Here is a 25,542-nt window from a genome sequence, read left to right as displayed (position 1 = left end):
GATAATTGTTCTTATTTTATATGTTTTATATTTGTAGTCTTACTATGTTAAAGCCAAAACCTTTCTTTTTATTTAGACAAAAGGGGGAAATGTGGAATATCTAACTATGAAAAGATGTGTTGCATTTGCTTATGTAAAGATGTATTACATTCATTTATGCCTCATTTGTTTAACTATATAAATATGTGTTACCTTCATTTATGCTGTATTTAATGGTGTAAAGATGTGTTTCCTTTGTTTATGAATAGATGTGTTACATATTTTTATGTTGTATTTGTTTAATGATGTAAAGATGTGTTACATTTGTTTTACTTTGCCTGCCTGAGGCACCTGATTGGTCTAATAAAAATGGAATGGCCAATAACCAGGCAACAGAAGGATAGGTAAGGCTGGCAGGCAGACAGAATAAGAAGGAGGAAGAATCTAGGCTTGAGAGAGAATGAGGGAGAAAGAGAGGGCGATGCCAGGGGCCAGCCAGCCAGGCAGCTGCCAGTCAGTCAGACATGGAGGAAACAGGAAATTAGGATGTACAGAATGAAAGATAAAAAGCCCCGAGACAAAACATAGATGAAGAGAAACAGGTTAAGTTAAGGTATAAGCTAGTGGGACAGCATAAGATAAGGTGGAGCATTCATAATTAATAATAAGACTTTGTGTCATGATTTGTGGGCTGGCAGCCGGAGAAAGTCACCACAGGTGACCGTGAAGCTATGGGATGGGACAGGTGACCCTGGAGCTGTGGTTTGGGATGCATGTCGCTATCAGAGAATGCTTTCTCCAGGTAGAACAAGACAGAGTTGAGTTGCAGGAGATAGAGGGGCCCTGAGCACCTTCTATAGCCACACAAAATATGGGGCAGACTGTACTTTTCCTACTGTGGAGATATAGGTGCTATGTTACATCATGATGGCCAGAGATTTCTATGTGCTACCACTAGAAAAAAGTCAGCAAGTACTCAGGGAGAGGTTTTCAGTCTTTCCTTTCTATTTGATTTTTTATATTTATTTTTGAATCAAGGCTAAGAATAGGAAAGCCCAGTCCCATAGCAGCTGGTGGAGCTTCGGCCATGGATAAAAATCCTGGGCCATTTGGCAGTTGATTCTCATGTTCTGATGCCAAAGGGCATGGTGACTTACCTGTTGCAGCCTCTTTGTTTGGAAATAACTTGTTGTCGACTGCCACGCTGATGTCATAGAACACGGCATCCTCATCGCGGTCAGCATCAAACTGGGGAAACCAGGGCAGACAAGTTTGCAACATGAGACCCATAAATGAGTTGAGTCTGAAGTACAGTGAGCATGCGTCATACAGTCATGTCTATAATGAGACAAGAACTAAAGCAGCTGTGTTTATAACCAGATTTCAGAGAGCTTTTTGATTCAGATCTCTAGCCAGATGGGGAAGGGCAGTAGGAAGAAAATGTTCATTCGCCATGGCTAAGAAAAATGGGCAACATTTTCTCAATACATAAAGCAAATTCTGGAAAGATAATTAAAATTTACTTATGGCTTTATGATTTTATTTTTCTAATAAAAATAAAAATATATGGTTATAAACAACAAGGGTAAAGATTTATTTAATGTGTGTGTGTTGTATGAGTGTGTACAAGTATAAGCAGGTGTGCAGGCATAAGTGTGTGCAAGCATATGGAGACTGGAAGTAGATGTTTGGTGTCTACATTTCTTTGAAATTTTTACTATAATTATTTTTTTTTGTGTGTATATTTGTGGTGTGTACATGTTACAGATGCACACTACTGTGTCTGTCTGGATTACAGATTCACATTTCTGGGTCTGGCTGGATCACAGACACACACTGCTGTGTCTGGATTACAGACACACATTGCTGTGTCTTTCTGGATTACACATTATTACTGTGTCCAGCTGGATTACAGATACACACTTCTCTGTCTGGCTGGATTACAGATACACACTATTGTACCTGGCTTTATTCGGGCCTGGGGATCCAAACTCAATTTCTCGTGCTTGTGAACCAAATGCTTTACCCACGGAACCAGCCCTTTTCTTATTCATAGGGTCATAACTCACAGAACAATCTGCTTATGTCATTTAGTGCAAGAGTACTGGAGAGGCCAGCTGGAAATTTCAAAATGAAGTGCTCTACCAAATTTCCTAGTCTGACCACAGCATGCATATTCACATGAAAAGACAAGCAAAAACACAGCTTCCCAAAGCACCGATGAAACATCCACATCAGGAAAGACAATGGCCGTAGTGGGAACAGAACGGCATCAGCCTTGCGGCACAATGGTGTCCACATTTTCAAGGGCAGAAACAAGTCTTTGTCTTAGTTTGACCACATCATCCGGAATCAGCAGGCTGTACAAAGCTCCCTAGGGATACGGCCTTTCTGGGCTTCCTCTCTGCTACCCTCCCAAGATGTCCCACCTTCAGTGGGAAGAAACTGATTCAGTCCTCCTTCAAGAGTCCACCTTTAACTAAAGTTAGGGATGAGTTTGAGAGGAGACCAATGGGCTGCTTCCTTAGCATTGTTTCAGCTTCCTATTTGCACTGAGTGCACTCTCCAGCATCAAGCTAGGCTCTAAAAGACATTCTCTTCTTCTTTGACTCAGGCCAGAAATTTCAACCAAGTAATCTCCCCATGGCCATCTCTCTCTGCCACAGGAGGGCCCTCAGATGCCCACAGCCCCCGAATGCTGCACGAGAGCCATCCATGGGAATGCATAGGTGCTTGTCATCTGCCACAGGAGGGCCCTCAGATACCAACAGCCCCCGAATGCTGCACGAGAGCCATCCATGGGAATGCATAGGCGCTTGTCATCTGCCGGTGAGCCAGAGAAAGGCAGATCCCAGGGTGTGCTGGCTAGCCTGACCAGAGAACGGCAGATCCCAGGGTTTGCCGGCTAGCCTGACCGAGTGGTGAGCCCCAGGTCCCATTGAAAGCCCCTGTCTCAAAAAACTAGTGACGATCCACAGTAAAGAGAACTAGCTGCTCTCTCAGAAGACCCAGGTTTGATCCCAAGCACCCAGTGACAGCTCAGAGCATCTGTAGCCCCAGTCCCAGGCTATCCAATGTCCTTGGGCAATGCACACACGTACCCCATAGATATAACCCGCATGCAGAACACCTGGTCACATCAAATAACAATAAATAAGTCTTAAAAGCCAACCAAAGAACAACAAGGTGAATGGCTACTGAGGAATGACATCCAAAGTTGATATCTGGCCCCACATTCATGTACACATGCATGTCTGTGCATGTGTGCACCTGAACACAGACACATGCTCACACTCACACATGCTCTCTGTCACAAATTTGAAAGTTCCTTCTAAGTCACAGGCTGCTTAGTGTCTTTTTGGCTTTGTCTTTTCCATTTTCAGGTTAAAAAAAGGTAAAGATTGCATTAAAACCACAACACCTTAAAGACTTATGGTGCCTGCCATGAGGTCTGCAGACATCAGCGGTGGATTTGGGGCCAAGGGAATCTCTTCGCAGTATTGAGTTTCCAAAGCTTCATAATCCACCAGAGAAGATGAAAGAGACATACCTACACAAAGGGGCAGGAGGGGTGGGCAGGGGGAGGTTTGTGTCTGAGACAGGGCATCCCTGTATTTTGATTTGAATTCCTGCAGCTCAGACCTGTGGACTCAAGCTCTGTAGAAGATATTTCTTTATAGAAGAAATAAGGGCAAGATGCAGAGGAGAGGTCTAAGTTCTGGCAGGGCTCTGTGCAGAGAGATGTGTGCAGGGCACATGGAAGCTGCAGATGGCCGAGTGGAAGACTCATGGTCTCCACCTTCTCTTACTGAATTCAGATGCTCAATCAACAGTGTTGTTGGGAAAAGCAATCAGAGTAAAGAGATTCCAGACACACCTCCTAGGATATTTATAAAATGCTTCCAGAAGAGAAAACTCCTTGAAGTCAAAGTCTTAACAATGTAACTGTGAGTTTGGTTGGTTTGGTGATAGATAGGAAGGCAGCTCGATGACTCTGCTTAGCTAGTAACACTAGCTCCGAGAATGTTCTTCACTGTCTACATCAACACAACACCAGCACAGCTAGAAAGATCACAACACATCACTATTGGCTGAGAAACCACTTCACCATGATGGTTGTCTGCCGTGTATACTTCAGCCATTCAGCCTCTGCAACAGCAGTGTGAGACAGTGTTCCCATACATGTGCACCCCGTCCAGCAGCGTGCACACAGGGACGCCCTCTCACACACAGGACTATCACCGTCAGGCTTGAAACAGCCCCTGCCTAACATGTCACTCCATAGTGGGCGCTTGCTAGTGTGTGGGAAGTACGTGTGAAGCTGCGGGCTCATCCCTAGCACTGTATAAAACAGCCAAGCCACCAGACACAACAAAGACAAGACCGAGGCTGCGAGGGATTAAATGACCCTTCCTAAGGTCACATAAGTGCAGAGCCAGGGGCTGGGCACACTACTGGCCACATCAAGGTGTGAACTCTGTCAGCTGCCAATGCTGTGAGCCAGGGGCTGGGCACACTGCTGGCCACGCCCAACCATGGGCTCTATCAGCTGCCCATGCTGTGAGATGAGCACTCAGCTCCCCCTGGCAAGTCACTGAAAAAGTATTGAATGTTGGGTATCGTTGCTCACTTACATAACTCCAGGATGTGGGAGCCTTGGCAGGGAAGAGAAGGAAGTTTGTGGCCAGTCTGGGCTACATAGCAAGACTCTGTCTCTAAGAATAACAACTTCCTTCCTCTTCAATTTAAAATCTGGTGTATGTGTGCATTTGTGTGTGTGTGTGTGTGCATGCATGGGTGTGTGCCTGTGGGTGTGACTGCGTATGTATGTGTACATACCCCTGTGTGTGTACATGTGTGTGCCTATGTGTGTGTGTGTGCATGTGTGCATGGGTGTGTGCCTGTGGGCATGACTGCGTATGTATGTGTACATGCTCCTGTGTGTGTACAAGCGTGTGTACATGTGTGTGTGCATGCTCCTGTGTGCGTGTGTGTGCAGGCACACATGTGCCAGAGAGCACACCTGGAAGTCCGAGGACAACTCTTATGAGTCTCCTTCCACCCTGCCAAGGTGGAGTCTCTGTTTTTTTCTGCTGTGCTGCATACACCAGGCTTGCTATCCATGAGCTTCTGGGTAATTCTTTCTCCTCCTTCCATCTCTTTGTAGGACTGCAGGGATTACAGACATGAGCCACTGCACTGGGGTCTTGTGGGCTCCAGTGATTGAACTCAGGTCATCAGGCTGGTGAAGCAAGTGTCTTCACCTGCTGGTTTCCCCCAGCCCCCCCCCCCATTGAGCACAGTCTTTATGACAGGCTGTGGACCAGATTATAGTGATTCAAGGGAGGAATACTAGCCCATGTTGGTTTTACCCTGCTATAGCACAGCTAAGGGAAATAAGAGGTTAAAAGGAGAAGATGGAGAAAGGGAGCCATGCTCTGCGGGCTGAGGACCACACTGTGCCTGTCCTGCTTCTCACTGCACTCGTTTGAGCTGTCAGTCAGCCTCCAGACACCAAAGCGAGTAGACCAGAAAACTAACTTAATTAAAGTACCCCTTTCCCTTCCTCTTCTCTCTTTCCTCCCAGCGTTCTTGCAATCGGAGGCTTTTGAAAATCACAAAATTGTTAGATAAAGATTTAAACCTTTGTCAAGAAAGTTTGCAAAATACGGAAGCTCGAGCCATGAAAGACAAATTTCAGCTTTATGTGACACTCATACCTTTCCTAAGTCTAGGCTTTATTGTCTCTCATTCTCTCAAGTTCTGAACAGCACACACACACACACACACACACACACACACACACACACTTTTGAAGCCATGAGATATGTGACTAGAGCTAATTTTAGTCCTAGAAGATGGAAGATCAGGCTCATTCCAGTTTTTGTTTGTTGGTTGTTGTTCTTTTCTTTCTCTTCCATATTAATCCTTTTCTTAGTTGAGATGCTTCATCACCATCACCACTACCATCATCATCACCGCTACCATCATCATCACCACCACCACCATCATCACCACCACTATCACCACCGCCACCATCACCACCGCCACTATCATCATCACCACCATCATCACCATCATCACCATCACCACCACTATCACCACCACCACCACCACCATCACCACCGCCACTATCATCATCACCACCATCATCACCATCATCATCACCGTCACCATTACCAACACCATCACCACCACCACCATTATCGTCACCACCAACATCATCACCACCATCATCATCACTACCACCACCATCACCACCGCCACTATCATCATCACCACCATCATCACCATCACCAACACCATCACCACCACCACCATCACCACCACCATCACCACCACCACCATTATTGTCACCACCATCATCACCACCACCATTATTGTCACTACCACCACCATCTGGAGATGGAACCCAGGGCCTGGCACTCACTAGTCTACAACTCACCCCAGGCTATCTTTTCCTTTCATTTCCTGGCATTCTTTAGCCCGAGGCTCAATTGTCAGCAGAAACAAATAAATGTTTCTGTCTTCTTGACTAGCTACGATGGCCAGATATGGTCAATTCATAATTATGTGGAAGAGTCAATGGAAATCAAATAGAATTAAAGAGATCAGCTTAGAAAATTGAAAACTATGGGAATTGTTTCTGACAGAGGAGCTCAGTGCATGCTGATGAAAGGCATGGGAACAGGCAGGGAAAGGGGCCAGTTTTCAGTCAGTGCACACTGCAGTAACACTAAGGGATCACCCTTCCTGCAAATCTAACAGCACTTAACATTTATGGAAGCATTTTGTTGGGACAGTGACAATCAATCTGGGTAGTCAGGGCCAAGACAAAGCATGCTTTTAGGATGTTGGGGCCAGGGGACAATAGTAGAATGGGATGGGACATGGTCAGAGGCTATAGGGGATTAGCATGCCTTTGTTCAGGGAGGACTAGCAAAATGAAGGGAAGGACTCCAGGGAGGGGCACAGCAAGGAGAGGGAAGGGAGGTTGAAAGGCAAGTTGTCTATTCGGAAAGCGGTTATGCACGGTCTTTCTTCTAGAAGGTATTTCAAGGTCTGCTTTGGATTTAGGAGCTTGCTACTCTCCCGGAAACCTCTGGCCATGTATGTGAAATGAGTGGGTACCCTGTATGTACACAAGAATGGGACAGGAGAGCTCAGGTGTGTAACACACATTTACCATTTATTAAGCTTTATTCCAGCTAGGTAACAGGTAATCACCGCCAAATATCCCTGAGGAGTTCTAGAACAATGTGAAATACTGATCACCACAAGAAATAGTTTGCCTAGAAAATAAGTACTTTTGAGGGTCATAGACCCAGTAGAGAAAATGGCTCGAATAAGACCTTAGGTTTTTCTCTCTACAGTATTTGTGCTTTTAAAAGTTAAGTTATTTCAGCTCTGGGAAGAACCAAACCATGTTCTTAATTCTCTTTTTTCTCTTCCCATTTTTAGCTGGAGAGTTATTGCTGACTTCTGAGCCCTTTCAATGCCTATCCTCACTTGTTCCTTGGCGCACTATCCTCAGCTCTAACATTCTGTGGTGTTTGTATCAGCTGCCCCCTTAAGAAAACCAACCAACCAGCCAGCCAACCAACCAACTAACCAACCAACCAGCCATCCAGCCAAACAACCAACCAACCAACCAACCAACCAACTAACCAGCCAACCAACAAACCAACCAACCAAACAGCCAATCAACCAGCCAACCAACCAACCAACCAGTCAGCCAGCCAGCCAACCAACAAACCAACCAACTAACCAACCAACCAGCCAGCCAACCAACCAGCCAAACAACCAACCAACCAGCCAACCAACTAACCAGCCAACCAACAAACCAGCCAACCAGCCAATCAACCAGCCAACCAACCAACCAACCAAACAAACAACCAACCAGTCAGCCAGCCAGCCAACCAACAAACCAACCAACTAACCAACCAGCCAGCCAGCCAGCCAACCAAACAACCAACCATCCAACCAAACAACCAACCAACCAACCAACCAACCAAGAAAACCCAGGCGGATCTTGGCTTCAGAGCAATTAACTTCTCAGCCAGATGGCCCAACGATAGAGATAATTACAGAGTGGAAGGGCTGTTAAAATTCCTCACTGGCTCGTTGGCTAATTGAGCAATTTTGCCCCGAGTTTCGGGAAAACATAAATGTATGAGAAGGAAAAGAAGAGCGAGAGTGGAATGGGATTTGTAATACTGAGATAAAGAGACAGACTTCACAATCTGTAGATGCTTCATAGGCTAAGACCTGATGTGCGTGTAACTGACGCAACCAGAGGACAGCTGATTACTCTATTGGTCTGCTGACTTGGGCCTGTGACATGTGACTGGGACGGCGAGGAACGAAGCTCAGAAGTTTTGTAGGTGACAGTTAAGTACCAACATCAAAAGGCTGGACACCCTTGATTTAGGGCTTTGACAAGCTGCATGTGGGAAGAAAGTTTGGTTGCTGTCTAGAAGCAATACCTACATTTTAGTAGTTGAAATTCCATTCCCTAGAAAAGCAGTTTTATTGGCCTCTATCGCTCAACCAACTACACTCTTAGCTGGTGCAGCCACAGGTGGGGGCAGGGGATGCGGTAGATCTTTTAGGCAGTAGTTGATCTGGGAAACAGAAGAGGAGTGAGGCTGGGTGTCCTAATGGAGAAAATTCACCAACCACATTCAAGGAAACATCCACATATGTCATTTCTGCAGTCTGTCCGTACCCTGCCCTAAGTTACTCCATATTGGGTAACACAATGGTTTTCAGGCTGTGCCTTGCCTTCCATTACTTGCCCTGGGTTATAATCAGCATTTGGCATCATGTTGAGTGCAGATGCAGAGGCAGGAAGACTGCGCCTTGTTGTGCCTGTAAACACCAGTGCCTACCCAGCACCATCAGAGACACAGACTGGTAACTACCCAAAGTACCACTATAAATCCATCAGAGTCCACCGGGAATATACAGACATTCAAATTCTATCAGCACACCAGGCTCAGAACTTACCAAATCCACAAGACTATGAAAGAATGTGATACCCTCCCCAGGACCCTGCAGGGGGAGGAGCATGTCAAAACTGTGATGGTGAACGCTATCACTGACACCTGGGGGTGTGCGTCAGGGCTCCAGGACTGACAGGCAGAGCACTCCTAACTGTCCCTGGGGCTCCAGTTCAATTGCGTCTCACTGCTTGTGCCATCTTACTTAAATGCCATCTGTCTGTCCATTTTGTTTCAGTCCTACACTTTGCCTTTGTGGCCTCCGTCCCCCGTATTTAGCTCCTTTAGCTTGGCTTGACCCTTAGGTTTGGTTCAGATTTGTGACCCTGGGCTTTGTCTCTGTTTGCAAGGCTCCAATAATGTGAATCTAATGAGGCTGATTAACGTCTTCATTGCCCATTGCAGTAGTGACTCTCTTTGCATCTCTATGGGTAGTCTTCCGGGCTTGGGGGTGGGTTGGAACTCTTTGAACACTAACTGTGGCTTTTTAACCTTTTGTAGCTAGTCTCTCTCTCTCTCTCTCTCTCTCTCTCACACACACACACACACACACACATACACACACACTCATCTCTGTCTCTTGCTCTCTCTCTCTCTGACACACACGTCTCTCTTCTCCTTTGCTATGTAATGCGTGATCTGAGAGTTGACATCAATAATTAAGATTGTAATAAAGACTGTGTTTCCCAATGGTCAGATACTGAGGGAAATTGGGACTATCAACTGTAATCAACAAAGCTTATTAACTTACTGTGATGTAATGAATTCCAACACTGTAGACATACATATGTGTATGCTTCTAACACAGCATGCTCACTGCATCCTGGCTCTGTCTTCTTCACTTGTTTGATTTGGCTACCTGCAGTCAATTTTCTGTGCAGGGCTCAAGCCTCTCTGTGTTCATAAGCCTGAGCCCCTGGAAGAAATCCTTCCTATCCTAAAAAGCAACAGATTCTGTTCTGGAAAGGTGTGACTTCACCCAGACAAGGTGACCAGAGCATTGGGGCAGCACTTAGCTTCCCTGTGGTCTGTTGGTCTCCAACTTTTCACTGCTGCCATTAGGATATAGTCTACCTCTTCTTAAAGGAGACTAGAATCGACGGGCTTCCCTCAGGAATACAGGGTGTCTCACATCTGCAGCTCAACAGGCCTCTGTATATTTGTAGAGAAAGCATCCTGCTTGATGCATGGCTTCAGCTAGAGACAGACACCCCCCTCCCCCGTCTCCCCCATTAAAATCTGTTAGGAGCTATAAGGGCCAAAGGTTCTGTCTGGGAAAAACAAATGCTAATTACAATGCAGTCTTCGGCTTTGTAGAATGAGGCCAACCTGATCACAGAACACAAGAGACCAGTCAGCATCTACAATGCAACAAAGAAACTTAGCAAGGCACCCATAAAATTCGCCAAGCTTTGCAGGACATCTTCCTTTCAAAAAAAGCTCCACTCAGCCTAAAAATAATTCACCCTATCCTTGGTGGCACAGGGGATTGGTGTCTGGGTGAGGCCTTGTCCCAAATATCTGTTTGTGTGTGTGTGTGTGTGTGTGTGTGTTTTGAGCTTTAGTTGCTGCCTTCATTGAAGAAGCACTGGAGGGGACTCTAGCAGGGTTCTAGCAGGTCTGAGCATGTCAAACATGGCTCTGACAGGCCCTGCCCACCCCCCATTCCCTCTGCCTTGCTAGCCACCAAGGTCTATTCCCTTATTTGGCCACTTCCTCCCCCTCCTGAGGTTGACTGCCAAGGTCCAGCTATCAAAGTATTGAAATCCAGCAACCAAAAGCCCCCTTTAATATACCTTAATTAACATGCCCAATCAAAATTAACCAACTTACCCTAACCCAGGGTTTCCCCTTTTCCCTTTTTAAACTGCCATTTGTGTATGGGCACACCGGTCTCCTCTCAGTCCTTTGTCCCTGTAGGCAAATGTCACCCCCACCACCACCTTGTTCCTTTCTCCTTCTCCCTCATCCTCTGGCTCCTGTCTTTGTCTCTTATTTCCTTCCTGCCTCTTGTCAACTTTGGGGCAAATAAACCTCCTTTGCGCTGAGAACATGGTCTTGGACTGTCTTGTGCCAACTCAGAGAGCCTTTCGTGGTAGTACCTCCAGAATTATAAAATGCTTTCTTAAACTTAAAGAATATGTAAAAGGAAATCCTGTCACTATTTCCTGAACAAAATGTCGGAAAGGGAGATTGAGGGCAAAGTGATTGTTTGGATGAAAAAAATAACAGCGACAGCACTAACACTAACATCAGGTCACCAGGCCAGGTGTCCACAGATCACACACGCAGCTCACAGCAAAAGTCAGTGTTCCTCTGGCCACTGAAAAGCCATTTCCTTCTGGCATAAAACCATGACCTATTTAGCCATCTTGTAGGGCAATGCAGAGCCATTATTAGGAGTGCACAGACTGGCTTCACAATTAGCACAGCTGAACGATGGGGGTAAACGCAGTGCCTGAGCGGACGCAGGAAGATCAATGTAGGTTTTCTCTTTTTAAAATTCAGGTACATAATTGTCCGAGATTCATGAGCAGCCACATCCTCATTTGCCTTAAAATAATATTAGCATTCACTAAATGTGCTGGTTTGGTCTTTTTCTTAGGATATCTAGTGGACAACAGAGGGATTTGTTTAAACTTTAAGGCAGTCATCTCCATGGCACAGAACACACCAGCAATTGTCCAGCAGCAGAGCCAAGCAACTCGTTAGGGAGCCCCCGCTGCATTAGAGGCTCCCCACCATCCCATTCGTGAGGTTTTCGATTTGGAAATTTGTGCTTCAGAGGAATAATGAGAAATTAGCATCGATTTTCATCGCGTGCCTTCCAGTGACTTCTACAACATACTTTTAAGCACAGCCAGGCCTAAACATAAACAACCAATTTAGAGTGTGTAATTATATTTGTACACAGTAGTTAATCTACCATAGACAAACATGTTAAGACCTTCTGTTCTAGATGTTTCAACCACTCTGCATGACCATAGGGTTCTAGGATCTAACTGACAAGATTGTAAAAATATTCCTGACAAACTTAATTCTACACTACTATTGTTAGTACACAGAAAGAATATATAACATCAGGGGAGGGTCAGGCAATGGTGGCACATGACTTTAATCCTAGCACTCAGGAGGCAGAGGCAGGCAGATCTCTGAGTTCGAGGCCAGCCTGGTCTACAGAACTAGTTCCAGGACAGCTAGGGCTATAGAGGGGAGGTGAAAGACGCATGACCTCTCACACGGCTTTGGTTCCCCGGTGTTAAAAGCCTGCGGGCATAGGTCTAGCCGGTTCCTGAGAAAGCTTGCTAACAGACGTGTGGATGAATTGATGATAATTCAGAGAACACACAGACTACTTTATGCCCCAATGCAGCATTTAGCCCTGGACAACATAGGACAGAGATGGCATGACTGCAGCTTCCCTTCTTCCCCTAACGACAGTGTCTCCTAATACAGTGGTTTGTTTGGAGCTGTGAAATATGAATGTTAGTTACTATGGAGACCAGTGGGACTGGTATGAACACGCAGTGAGTGTCTGAACTTTACTTCTTCTCATGGGGCATATGTGTGTCTGTGTGTGCACATGTGTGGTTTACCTCTGTGCCTGTGTAGTGTATGTGTGCACACGTGTGGTGTACTGTGTGCATGTGTGGTGTATGTGTGCTCATGTCTGCACATGCATAGTGTACCTGTGTGCATGTGTGGTGATTGTGTGCACATGTCTGCACACGTGTGGTGTACCTGTGTGCATGTGTGGTGTATGTGTGCTCATGTCTGCACATGTGTGGTGTACCTGTGTGCATGTGTGGTGTACCTGTGTGCTCATGTCTGCACATGCATGGCGTACCTGTGTGCACATGTGTGGTGTATGTGTGCTCATGTCTGCACATGTGTGGTGTATGTGTGCTCATGTCTGCACATGTGTGGTGTACCTGTGTGCATGTGTGGTGTATGTGTGCACATGTCTGCACATGTGTAGTGTATGTGTGCTCATGTCTGCACATGTGTGGTGTACCTGTGTGCATGTGTGGTGTATGTGTGCACATGTCTGCACATGTGTAGTGTATGTGTGCTCATGTCTGCACATGTGTGGTGTACCTGTGTGCATGTGTGGTGTATGTGTGCACATGTGTAGTGTATGTGTGCTCATGTCTGCACATGTGTGGTGTATGTGTGCTCATGTCTGCACATGTGTGGTGTATGTGTGCACATGTCTGCACATGTGTAGTGTATGTGTGCTCATGTCTGCACATGTGTAGTGTATGTGTGCTCATGTCTGCACATGTGTGGTGTACCTGTGTGCATGTGTGGTGTATGTGTGCGCATGTGTGGTGCACCTGTGTGCTCATGTCTGCACATGTGTGGTGTATGTGTGCTCACGTCTGCACATGTGTAGTGTATGTGTGCTCATGTCTGCACATGTGTGCATGTTTAAGGATAGACGTTGATGTCAGGTGACTTCCTCACTCTCTCTGTCATATTAAGACAGTTTCTCACTGAACCCAGAGCTCATAGATAGTCAGGAATGGCTGGCTGAGGAGTCCTGTTGCCTCCCTCCCCTGCTCTAGAGTTACAGATGTGTGTGACCACATCTGGCTCTTACATGAGCGTTGGGCATCTGGACTCAGGTCCTCAGCTTGAGTGACAGGTACTTTACAGACTGAGCCATCTTCCCAGCTCCACTTTGCACTGTTCCATTCTTGGTCTTACGGAACAAAACTAATGCCACACAACAGAGAAAGAGAGACTCGAGTCTTGAGTCTGCTACAGACATTTTTTAAAAAAGAAAAATAACATCTTATTATTTTACGTGTATATGTGTTTTGCCCGCATGTATGTATGTGCACCATGTGTGTGCCTGGTGCTCATGGAGGTAGTAAGGAGGCATCAGATCCCCTGACACTGGAGTTACACATGGTTGTGAGCCACCATGTGGGTACTGGAAACTGAACCTAGTCCTTTGCAAAAGCAAGCAAGTGTTTTCAATTGCTCGGGCAATTCTCCACTCCCTCCCAGCCTTTTACAGATATGTGCATGGACATAGAATTTCTAAACAATATCATTGTCAGTGTGTCATTATGCCACAGCAGGATACCAAAAAAAAAGCAGTCAATAAAGCCATGCTAGGAAAATGTATCCAGGCTGTGGTTTTAGCAGACAAATTTTAACTCAGAAATGATGGCTCTCTTGCTCTAAGCAACAACAGATTACTGATGGGAAAGTTGCTCTTAGATAAAAAATCAACAAGAGGACTGTTATTTGCTTTCCAAACGACTTCGATATTTAAAGAATGCTACAAGGCAGATACCAAGCCAGGCTAACTCAGCAGAAGGAACTTTGGACAAGCTTCAAGCAGCCTTGCCTTTCTCCCAGCTGTGCCCTGAAGTCTGTCCCAATGGCTCTGACTTCTCCCTCTACAGATGGGCTCGCACTGGACCCAATTGGCTCTGACTGACTCAGAGTCTCCCAGGGTTTGGGAATCCGTGACCAGCATAATCAGATACTTTCCTCACCTGCTCCTCTAAGAATGCTTCACAGAATTGCCCCCTTTGAGCCTACAGGGGGCTTAGCGAGTAAAAGACTTGCTATGCAGTCTGACAGCCTGGGTTTGGCTCCCAGAACCCATCTGAAAAGCCACATGTGGCTGTGCTTCTGCAGACTGAGCACTCCTGCCGTGAACAGTGGACACAGGACAGCCCAGGAGCCAGCTGGCCTGGTGTGCACAGCAAAACAAAGGAGAACTTCACAAGGTGGAGGAGAGGGTGTGCTTCTGACCTACACACACACACCACACACACTACACACACATACCATAACCCCACCCCACACATATACACACAGTATTTCCCCACACCACATACACATACCACACACACATATAATGTACCACACGACATACATACATACACACCACACATATATACACCCTACACACCACACACACACACATACACACACCACATACACAATACATACACACACAGCACACACATACCATACATACTGCACACACACATACCACACACACATTCACCACACACTAATAATAACAATAAACTAAGTAAGAAATCATACCTCTCTCATGTACATATTCCAAATACCAAGCAAGACCTGTGCTGCTTGGCCCTCTCAGTTTAGCAAAGTTAACACATGTTGGTGATACAGCCTAGACATTCCCAGAGACACTCAGCATAAACTGCTAATGTTTTCAAGGGTGAAAAGATTGTGGGTTTCTAAGTTTGTTATTCTTAATCTTAACGTGTGTGTGTGTGTGTGAGTATGTGTGTGGTGTGTGTGTATGTATGGTGTGCGTGTGGTATGTGTGTGTGTGGTGTGTATGGTATGATGCACACGGAAGACAGAGGACACCTATGGGAGTCGGTTTTCTACTTCCAAGGATCAAGCTCTGGCTGCAGACTCGATGATAAGGGCTTTTCCATGCCGAGCCATCTCACTGCCCCGCCAGGTGTTTTCAGTCCTCAGTTCATCCATCCCTTCCATCCTCCGTTCCTCCTTCCCTCCGTCTCTCCTGCCCTCTGTCCCTCCCTCCGTCCATCCCATCCTCTGTCTCTCCTACGGTCCCTCCCTCCCTCTGTTCTTCCCTCCTTCCTCCCTCCCTCCATCTTTCCATCCCACCCTCCCTTCCTCTCTTCCCTTTCTTCCTTCAGCAGCTTGCTGTGTTGTCTGCACTGGCTTCTACACTCCACACTATTCTTCCCCGTCAACTGAAGCCTATGCCATTTCCTCCTGAGCTCTGAGTCATTGCCGGTCTGTCATTGTTATTTAGTTTTTGAAAAATGCTGCCTTGTAATATTGTCTTCCTGGAATTTTAAAAAACACAAATTCTTAGAAGAAACTGGATTCTTGTAACCCTGTGCAGGGTTCATAGAGCCTAAAATCCCCTATCTCACAAAGAGCTTAAAGATACTATTGATTTATAAAAATTAACCTATGTAGATTGTCAGGAATACAGTTATTAGATGAGGTGATATTCTGGTTATTACATTACTTTTTATTTAAATATAATTAAATCAAGGTAATATTTCCAGGGTTGCAGAGAATGCGCTATCAAAAGGCTCGAAGAGACTTAGCCTCCCCCGTGTCTGGCAGGCAAACAGGGTTTTATTCATTTGATCTGTCATTATTGATAACATACCTTTACTGTTATTTCTTTAAACATTCACTTTATGTGTATGAGTGTTTTGCCTGCATGGATGTATGTGCACCTCTGTGTGCCTTATACCTGTGAAACCTGGAAGAGGGTATTGGATCCCCTAAAACAGATGGTTGTGAGCTGCCATGTGGGTGCTGTGAGCGGAACCTGGGTCCTCTCCAAGAGCAGATAATGCTCCCAACAGCTGGACTGTCTCCCCAGCTCCTGTGTTATTCTCCATGTCTTGGCTTTAGAGTCCATTTCTGAAACCACTTTCTACCTCTCATTGTGGCCCCAATTTTGCACCCCACTTTACATTAAACTACTTGTCTTCTTCCCACCACCCTGCTCATGCCCTGTGCAAACCTATTCTAATGTTTCTCAGGAGATGTACTGGGTGGTGGTAACGTTTCCTCTCATTTTCTGCCTTTCTTAGTTTCCTCCACATCTGTGCCTTCTCTGTTTATGGTACACGTTCTTCCTTGTTGTGCATTTATGAACAAGGCCACCATGACAGAAGATCTATACGCCAGGCCATGTTACACTTTATTTCCTTCACGAGAGCCCACTGACGTGATAACACAACAGCCCACTGACATGATAACACAGGAGCCCTCTGACATGATAACACAGGAGCCCACTGACATGATAACACAGGAGCCCTCTGACATGATAACACAGGAGCCCTCTGACATGATAACACGGGAGCCCACTGACATGATAACACAGGATCCCACTGACATGATAACACAGGAGCCCACTGACATGATAACACAGGATCCCACTGACATGATAACACAGGAGCCCACTGACATGATAACACAGGATCCCACTGACATGATAACATGGGAGCCCTCTGACATGATAACACGGGAGCCCTCTGACATGATAACACAGGAGCCCTCTGACATGATAACACCAGAGCCCACTGACATGATAACACAGGAACCCACTGACATGATAACACGGGAGCCCTCTGACATGATAACACAGGAGCCCTCTGACATGATAACACGGGAGCCCACTGACATGATAACACAGGATCCCACTGACATGATAACATGGGAGCCCTCTGACATGATAACACAGGAGCCCACTGACATGATAACATGGGAGCCCACTGACATGATAACACAGGAGCCCTCTGACATGATAACACAGGATCCCACTGACATGATAACACAGGAGCCCTCTGACATGATAACATGGGAGCCCTCTGACATGATAACACAGGAGCCCACTGACATGATAACACAGGATCCCACTGACATGATAACACAGGAGCCCTCTGACATGATAACACAGGAGCCCACTGACATGATAACACCAGAGCCCTCTGACATGATAACACGGGAGCCCTCTGACATGATAACACAGGAGCCCTCTGACATGATAACATGGGAGCCCACTGACATGATAACACGGGAACCCACTGACATGATAACACAGGAGCCCACTGACATGATAACACAGGATCCCACTGACATGATAACACAGGAGCCCTCTGACATGATAACACAGGAGCCCACTGACATGATAACACCAGAGCCCTCTGACATGATAACACGGGAGCCCTCTGACATGATAACACGGGAGCCCACTGACATGATAACACGGGAGCCCTCTGACATGATAACACAGGAGCCCACTGACATGATAACACAGGATCCCACTGACATGATAACACAGGAGCCCTCTGACATGATAACACAGGAGCCCACTGACATGATAACACAGGAGCCCTCTGACATGATAACACAGGAGCCCTCTGACATGATAACACCAGAGCCCTCTGACATGATAACACAGGAGCCCTCTGACATGATAACACAGGAGCCCACTGACATGATAACACCAGAGCCCTCTGACATGATAACACCAGAGCCCTCTGACATGATAACACGGGAGCCCTCTGACATGATAACACAGGAGCCCTCTGACATGATAACACAGGAGCCCACTGACATGATAACACAGGAGCCCACTGACATGATAACACAGGAGCCCACTGACATGATAACACGGGAGCCCACTGACATGATAACACAGGAGCCCACTGACATGATAACACGGGAGCCCACTGACATGATAACACGGGAGCCCTCTGACATGATAACACAGGAGCCCACTGACATGATAACACGGGAGCCCTCTGACATGATAACACGGGAGCCCTCTGACATGATAACACAGGAGCCCACTGACATGATAACACAGGAGCCCTCTGACATGATAACACCAGAGCCCTCTGACATGATAACACAGGAGCCCACTGACATGATAACACGGGAGCCCTCTGACATGATAACACAGGAGCCCACTGACATGATAACACAGGAGCCCTCTGACATGATAACACAGGAGCCCACTGACATGATAACACAGGAGCCCACTGACATGATAACACGGGAGCCCACTGACATGATAACATGGGAGCCCTCTGACATGATAACATGGGAGCCCTCTGACATGATAACACAACAGCCCACTGACATGATAACACAGGAGCCCACTGACATGATAACACGGGAGCCCTCTGACATGATAACACGGGAGCCCTCTGACATGATAACACAGGAGCCCTCTGACATGATAACATGGGAGCCCTCTGACATAATAACACAGGAGCCCTCTGACATGATAACACCAGAGCCCTCTGACATGATAACACGGGAGCCCTCTGACATGATAACACAGGAGCCCTCTGACATGATAACATGGGAGCCCTCTGACATAATAACACAGGAGCCCTCTGACATGATAACACCAGAGCCCTCTGACATGATAACACGGGAGCCCTCTGACATGATAACACGGGAGCCCTCTGACATGATAACACAGGAGCCCTCTGACATGATAACACAGGAACCCTCTGACATGATAACACAGGATCCCACTGACATGATAACACCAGAGCCCTCTGACATGATAACACAGGAGCCCACTGACATGATAACACGGGAGCCCTCTGACATGATAACACGGGAGCCCTCTGACATGATAACACCAGAGCCCACTGACATGATAACACAGGAGCCCTCTGACATGATAACACCAGAGCCCTCTGACATGATAACACAGGATCCCACTGACATGATAACACGGGAGCCCACTGACATGATAACACCAGAGCCCTCTGACATGATAACACAGGATCCCACTGACATGATAACACAGGAGCCCTCTGACATGATAACACCAGAGCCCTCTGACATGATAACACAGGATCCCACTGACATGATAACACAGGAGCCCTCTGACATGATAACATGGGAGCCCACTGACATGATAACACAGGAGCCCTCTGACATGATAACATGGGAGCCCACTGACATGATAACACAGGAGCCCTCTGACATGATAACATGGGAGCCCACTGACATGATAACACGGGAGCCCTCTGACATGATAACACGGGAGCCCTCTGACATGATAACACGGGAGCCCACTGACATGATAACACCAGAGCCCTCTGACATGATAACACAGGATCCCACTGACATGATAACACGGGAGCCCTCTGACATGATAACACAGGAGCCCACTGACATGATAACACAGGAGCCCACTGACATGATAACATGGGAGCCCTCTGACATGATAACACAGGAGCCCTCTGACATGATAACATGGGAGCCCTCTGACATGATAACACAGGAGCCCTCTGACATGATAACACAGGAGCCCACTGACATGATAACACAGGAGCCCTCTGACATGATAACACAGGAGCCCACTGACATGATAACATGGGAGCCCTCTGACATGATAACATGGGAGCCCACTGACATGATAACACAGGAGCCCACTGACATGATAACACAGGATCCCACTGACATGATAACACAGGATCCCACTGACATGATAACACCGGAGCCCACTGACATGATAACACAGGAGCCCACTGACATGATAACACAGGAGCCCACTGACATGATAACACGGGAACCCACTGACATGATAACACAGGATCCCACTGACATGATAACACCGGAGCCCTCTGACATGATAACACGGGAGCCCTCTGACATGATAACACGGGAGCCCTCTGACATGATAACACAGGAGCCCACTGACATGATAACACAGGATCCCACTGACATGATAACACAGGAGCCCACTGACATGATAACATGGGAGCCCTCTGACATGATAACACGGGAGCCCTCTGACATGATAACACGGGAGCCCTCTGACATGATAACATGGGAGCCCTCTGACATGATAACACCGGAGCCCTCTGACATGATAACATGGGAGCCCTCTGACATGATAACACGGGAGCCCTCTGACATGATAACACGGGAGCCCTCTGACATGATAACACCAGAGCCCTCTGACATGATAACACCAGAGCCCTCTGACATGATAACACGGGAGCCCACTGACATGATAACACAGGAGCCCTCTGACATGATAACACGGGAGCCCTCTGACATGATAACATGGGAGCCCTCTGACATGATAACACAACAGCCCACTGACATGATAACACGGGAGCCCTCTGACATGATAACACAGGAGCCCTCTGACATGATAACACAGGAGCCCTCTGACATGATAACACAGGAGCCCACTGACATGATAACACAGGATCCCACTGACATGATAACACCGGAGCCCACTGACATGATAACATGGGAGCCCTCTGACATGATAACACAGGAACCCACTGACATGATAACACGGGAGCCCTCTGACATGATAACACCAGAGCCCTCTGACATGATAACACCAGAGCCCTCTGACATGATAACATGGGAGCCCACTGACATGATAACACAGGAGCCCTCTGACATGATAACACGGGAGCCCTCTGACATGATAACATGGGAGCCCTCTGACATGATAACACAACAGCCCACTGACATGATAACACGGGAGCCCACTGACATGATAACACAGGAGCCCTCTGACATGATAACACGGGAACCCACTGACATGATAACATGGGAGCCCTCTGACATGATAACACGGGAGCCCACTGACATGATAACACAGGAGCCCACTGACATGATAACACAGGAGCCCACTGACATGATAACACAGGAGCCCACTGACATGATAACACGGGAGCCCTCTGACATGATAACACAGGAGCCCTCTGACATGATAACACGGGAACCCACTGACATGATAACATGGGAGCCCTCTGACATGATAACACGGGAGCCCTCTGACATGATAACACAGGAGCCCACTGACATGATAACACGGGAGCCCACTGACATGATAACACGGGAGCCCACTGACATGATAACACAGGAGCCCACTGACATGATAACACGGGAGCCCTCTGACATGATAACACGGGAGCCCTCTGACATGATAACACGGGAGCCCTCTGACATGATAACACCAGAGCCCTCTGACATGATAACACGGGAGCCCACTGACATGATAAAGGAAAATTTTTTAGAGCATAAGCACAAAGATGATGTTAACGAGAGTAGTCAGGCATGAAGAAGAGAGGCTAAGAAAGTTTCCAAAGGTGGGGCAGGTATAACATATGGGTAATCTAAGGAGAGAGGAAATTTATCTTAAAATCTACAAAAGGAAATTATGGTCAAGGAAAACTAAAGTAGAATCCTCCCATCCCCAACACACACAACTTTCGTAAGGGTCGGGATGGAGAGGACCTGCTGTGACTGAGTCCCATGCACATTTCTCCATGGATCGGCATGTTCTCATCTCTACTTGGGGGACATCTCTTGACACTAGAGCCACTCAGGGGCAGGGCAGAGCCTGGCAGCCTCTGGGCAAGCTTCCAGCTCGCATTTAGTGGTTATTTCGCTGGCTGTGCCCCTGAGAATATGGGCAAATGTTTTCCTTATAATCCCTCTGTTGAGGGTCTTGTCTCCAGTCCCTCAACAAGTCTGTGCATAAGAATAGGGGCTTTAAAGAAGCAAGGGATCATTCAGTTGCATGGAGGTCGACTTTAAACAGTATGACTTGCTCCTTTCCAGCCATCCAGACTAGAATCAGCACACAGAAACTATATTACAATACTACTTGGCTTATTAGCTCAGGATCCTTATTATGTGACTCTTACATCTTAAATTAACCTATGTCTATTAATCTGTGTATCGCCATAAGGCTGTGGCCTACCGGTAAGGTTCTGGTGGAGTCTTTCTCCTTTGGTAGCTACATGGCGTTTCCTTGACTCTGCCTACTCTCTCTATATATGAGTGAGCTCTCTTGTGCTTTACAATGGCCTAAGTGACATCTCTGTTATCTTAGGGGTAGACCATCCTGACTCCACATTATGCCTACTGCAGTCAAGCTCCCTAGGCTCTAAATTCTGGCACTATGTCTGAGTCAACAGTCCCCATTCTTGTGAAAGAAGCCAGATGGACTTCGTAAGAAATTTCAATGTAAACATGTCTTAAATTTGTTGTATACCTGGGGCTGAATTAATTGTTATCAGAACCCTCCCCCAATTGTGTTGTATTTAAATATGACCAAATAAATGACCTGGTGTCAGACTTTGGGAGTCCTGGCACAGCACCAGTACCTAAACTGGGTTGAACCGAGTTTCATTCTTATCTCCTTTTGGATTGTTTCCTCGAATGCTGTAAACCCAACAGGGACCCTCCACAGTAATCAATACAAGAGAGTTATCTAACACCATGTTTTATTACAGCCAGAAGTGACTTGCATCATAGCATTTTATTATTGTATATTATCATACTATTTGGGCCCACTGTTAGTCCTGGGCATCAAATTCATACGACACATATTGAACAGTCTCTAGGTTTTGCTTTCTTGTTGGAATTATGTGGCATTAAATAGGTTACAAGGAGATTTCAAGTTTCACTTCTCAGTTGGTTGCCTATTATGTGAACATGTGGAATGTAGGTTGCTTTTCCCTTGGAAGGAAGCAGGCAGCCCAGCTCTGAGAGATCACCGTTTGATTTCACATTCTCATGCCGTTAAGTCCTTGGCAAAATACTGCCTTTGCCAACTTAAGTTGACTTAAAAAGCTGTATTGGCAAATGATAGAGAAAGATGTAAAGGAGGCGTTGTGACCTAAGGCTGCAAATACTTTTCTGTTTTTCCTGCTCACTCTGAATGCATTTACATGATTTCTGCATAGCCCATACACTGTGAACATCTGTGGTTCTCATTGGCTTAATAAAGAGCTAAATGGCCAGTAACTAGGCAGGTAGAGGTGAGGCAGGATCAGTGAACACAAAGAGCACAGGAAACAAGGAAGGCAGAGTCACAATCCAGAGCAGAGGAAGCAGGAGATGAACATGCTGTGCTGAAAAAGGGTACCACCACATGTTAGAGCATAGACAAGAAATGTGGGTTAATTCAAGTTGTAAGAGCTAGTTAGTAACCAGCCTGAGCAATCGGCTGAGCATTTATAATTAATAATAAATCTTTATATGGCTATTTGGGAGCTGCATTCCTGAAAAAAATCCCACCTACATATGATTCAAAACAAGCCACATTTTACATCATGTAATTTTATTAACTTCTTTAAACATTTGCTATTACATTTTGATATTTTGATTGAAACTGCACCAGCCTTCAGTGCTTTAAACATCAGGACTAGTAGCAGGGCATGTACTGGGCTTTTCTCTAAATTGTTCTTTATTTCTCCTATTAAGTTTCGGTAATTTTATTTGTCCAGTGTTAAAGAATGCCATATTAGTTTAAGTAGCAGATACTTATTATTGCTGTTGATGTTGCAAACGAGATCTGTTTATCTAATGACCACTTTACCAGATTTTCTAGATGATGACAAATGCCTTTATGTATGTTATACTGGATCTCCTAACTATAAATGGTTTGAAAATTGTAATACGTTTTCCTCCTTTTTTCTTCTATTAATACAGTTTTTAATGGCACCCCAATCACAGCAATCTTTTATAATATGGTAAACTTTAGTACAACACACCATACCCCTTGTTTGTACGAAAATGTGTGCATTGTGCTCGGTTTGACTCTCACTATTATTTATAAGAATCATTTTATGCTTGAATTTTACTTCCAAAATCTCAAAAGAAAAGTGTAATTTTATCAAATGTCTTTGGGAGCAATCTGCTTATATTTTAACTCATTTTTGCTAATCATTCAGTTGATACTTGTGTAATGATTTTTCTCATGTGGTACTAAATCATGTTTTAGAGATAAGTTTTATTTAGTTGTGGGAATGTATTCTTTTATTCTCTCATTTAGGCCCAGAAATGTGCTATCTGTACAAGAATCTATTTCAAAATGTGGTAGAGTTTATGCTCAACGTAACGGAAGCCCCAAGAATCCTAGGAAGCTGGCTAAAGGGGTATTATTTTTATTATTAACAATAACATCACAGCATCTTAGTATTTAATACTGGGGAAACCTGCGAGGCTTTGTGTCCATGTTAATTCTTGGTTAACATGCAAGGAATGGAGATCTCACGATGTTACTGACTTTTTCATGAGTCCATGGGGGATTAAAGGTATAATACAATTATATACATAGAAGTGTGCTTCATATCATTAGAAGACATAGCAATAGGGTCTGGGAAGATGGCTCAGTGAGAAAAGTATATTGGTTATAAAGGAGGACTTGAGTTTGAATCCTTAGCACTATGCAAGAATAAAAGCCAGGCACAGCAATCACATCTATAACCCCAGTCAGAGAGTGGTGTGGAGACTGATGGGTCCTGGCAAGCCACAATGATTTCAGGTTCACTGAGAGATCCTGTCTCAAAACTCAGAGAGAACAATGGGCTTCTGCATGTAAGTACACTTACATACTCATGTGCACACACAAAGACAGCAATACTAATTGCCATTAGTTCACTGAAATCATCTACTACCATTAGACTCAATTACTGGTCATAATTTAAACAGACAAATAAACATGAAAAATTCAGAAAATGGGTTTTACAAGAAATTATGAAAGAAACTGGAGTCATCTAGTTTGTGGGAGTGGAAAGAATGAAAGTTCTTAATATCGTCGTTTGTGCAACTTTTTTCCTAAAGAAAAGAAAACCTGTATTAGGGAAGTTGTTGAGGAACTGCTGAAGATATAAGCCTGAGACCTCCAGGTTTCCCTGTGATGCAGAGCCCTGCCAGATGATGAGGTACCCTGCCAGGTGATGGAGAAGGAGCACCCTGCCATAAGATGGAGCACCCTGCCAGATGATGAAGCACCTGCTAGGTAGTGGAGTGCACTGCCTGATGTTGGAGTTCCTGCCAGGTGATGGCGTGTCTGCCAGGTGATGGAGTGTCTGCCAGGTGATGGCGTGTCTGCCATGTGATGGAGTTCCTGCCAGGTGATGGCGTGTCTGCCAGGTGATGGAGTGTCTGCCAGGTAATGGCGTGTCTGCCAGGTGATGGAGTGTCTGCCAGGTGATGGAGTGTCTGCCAGGTGATGGAGTGTCTGCCAGGTGATGGAGTGTCTGCCAGGTGA

At 45.9% G+C, this 25,542-nt stretch overlaps 1 protein-coding gene across 2 annotated transcripts in view; it reads right to left on the bottom strand.

The window, feature by feature from the left end:
* Positions 1 to 25,542, bottom strand: part of Ak5 (adenylate kinase 5) — a 187,408-nt gene that overhangs the window by 83,211 nt on the left and 78,655 nt on the right. For both annotated transcript variants that reach the window (XM_075981057.1, XM_075981058.1), the window contains exon 7: positions 1,137 to 1,227. In XM_075981057.1, coding sequence (XP_075837172.1) covers positions 1,137 to 1,227 — 91 coding nt within the window. The remainder of the gene's footprint in view (positions 1 to 1,136; positions 1,228 to 25,542) is intronic.

The sequence above is a fragment of the Microtus pennsylvanicus genome, chromosome 7 (assembly GCF_037038515.1).
Source record: "Microtus pennsylvanicus isolate mMicPen1 chromosome 7, mMicPen1.hap1, whole genome shotgun sequence".
Taxonomy (NCBI): Eukaryota; Metazoa; Chordata; class Mammalia; order Rodentia; family Cricetidae; genus Microtus; species Microtus pennsylvanicus.
Note: the sequence above shows the minus strand (reverse complement) of the source record. Positions and strands in the feature narration are given on the sequence as shown.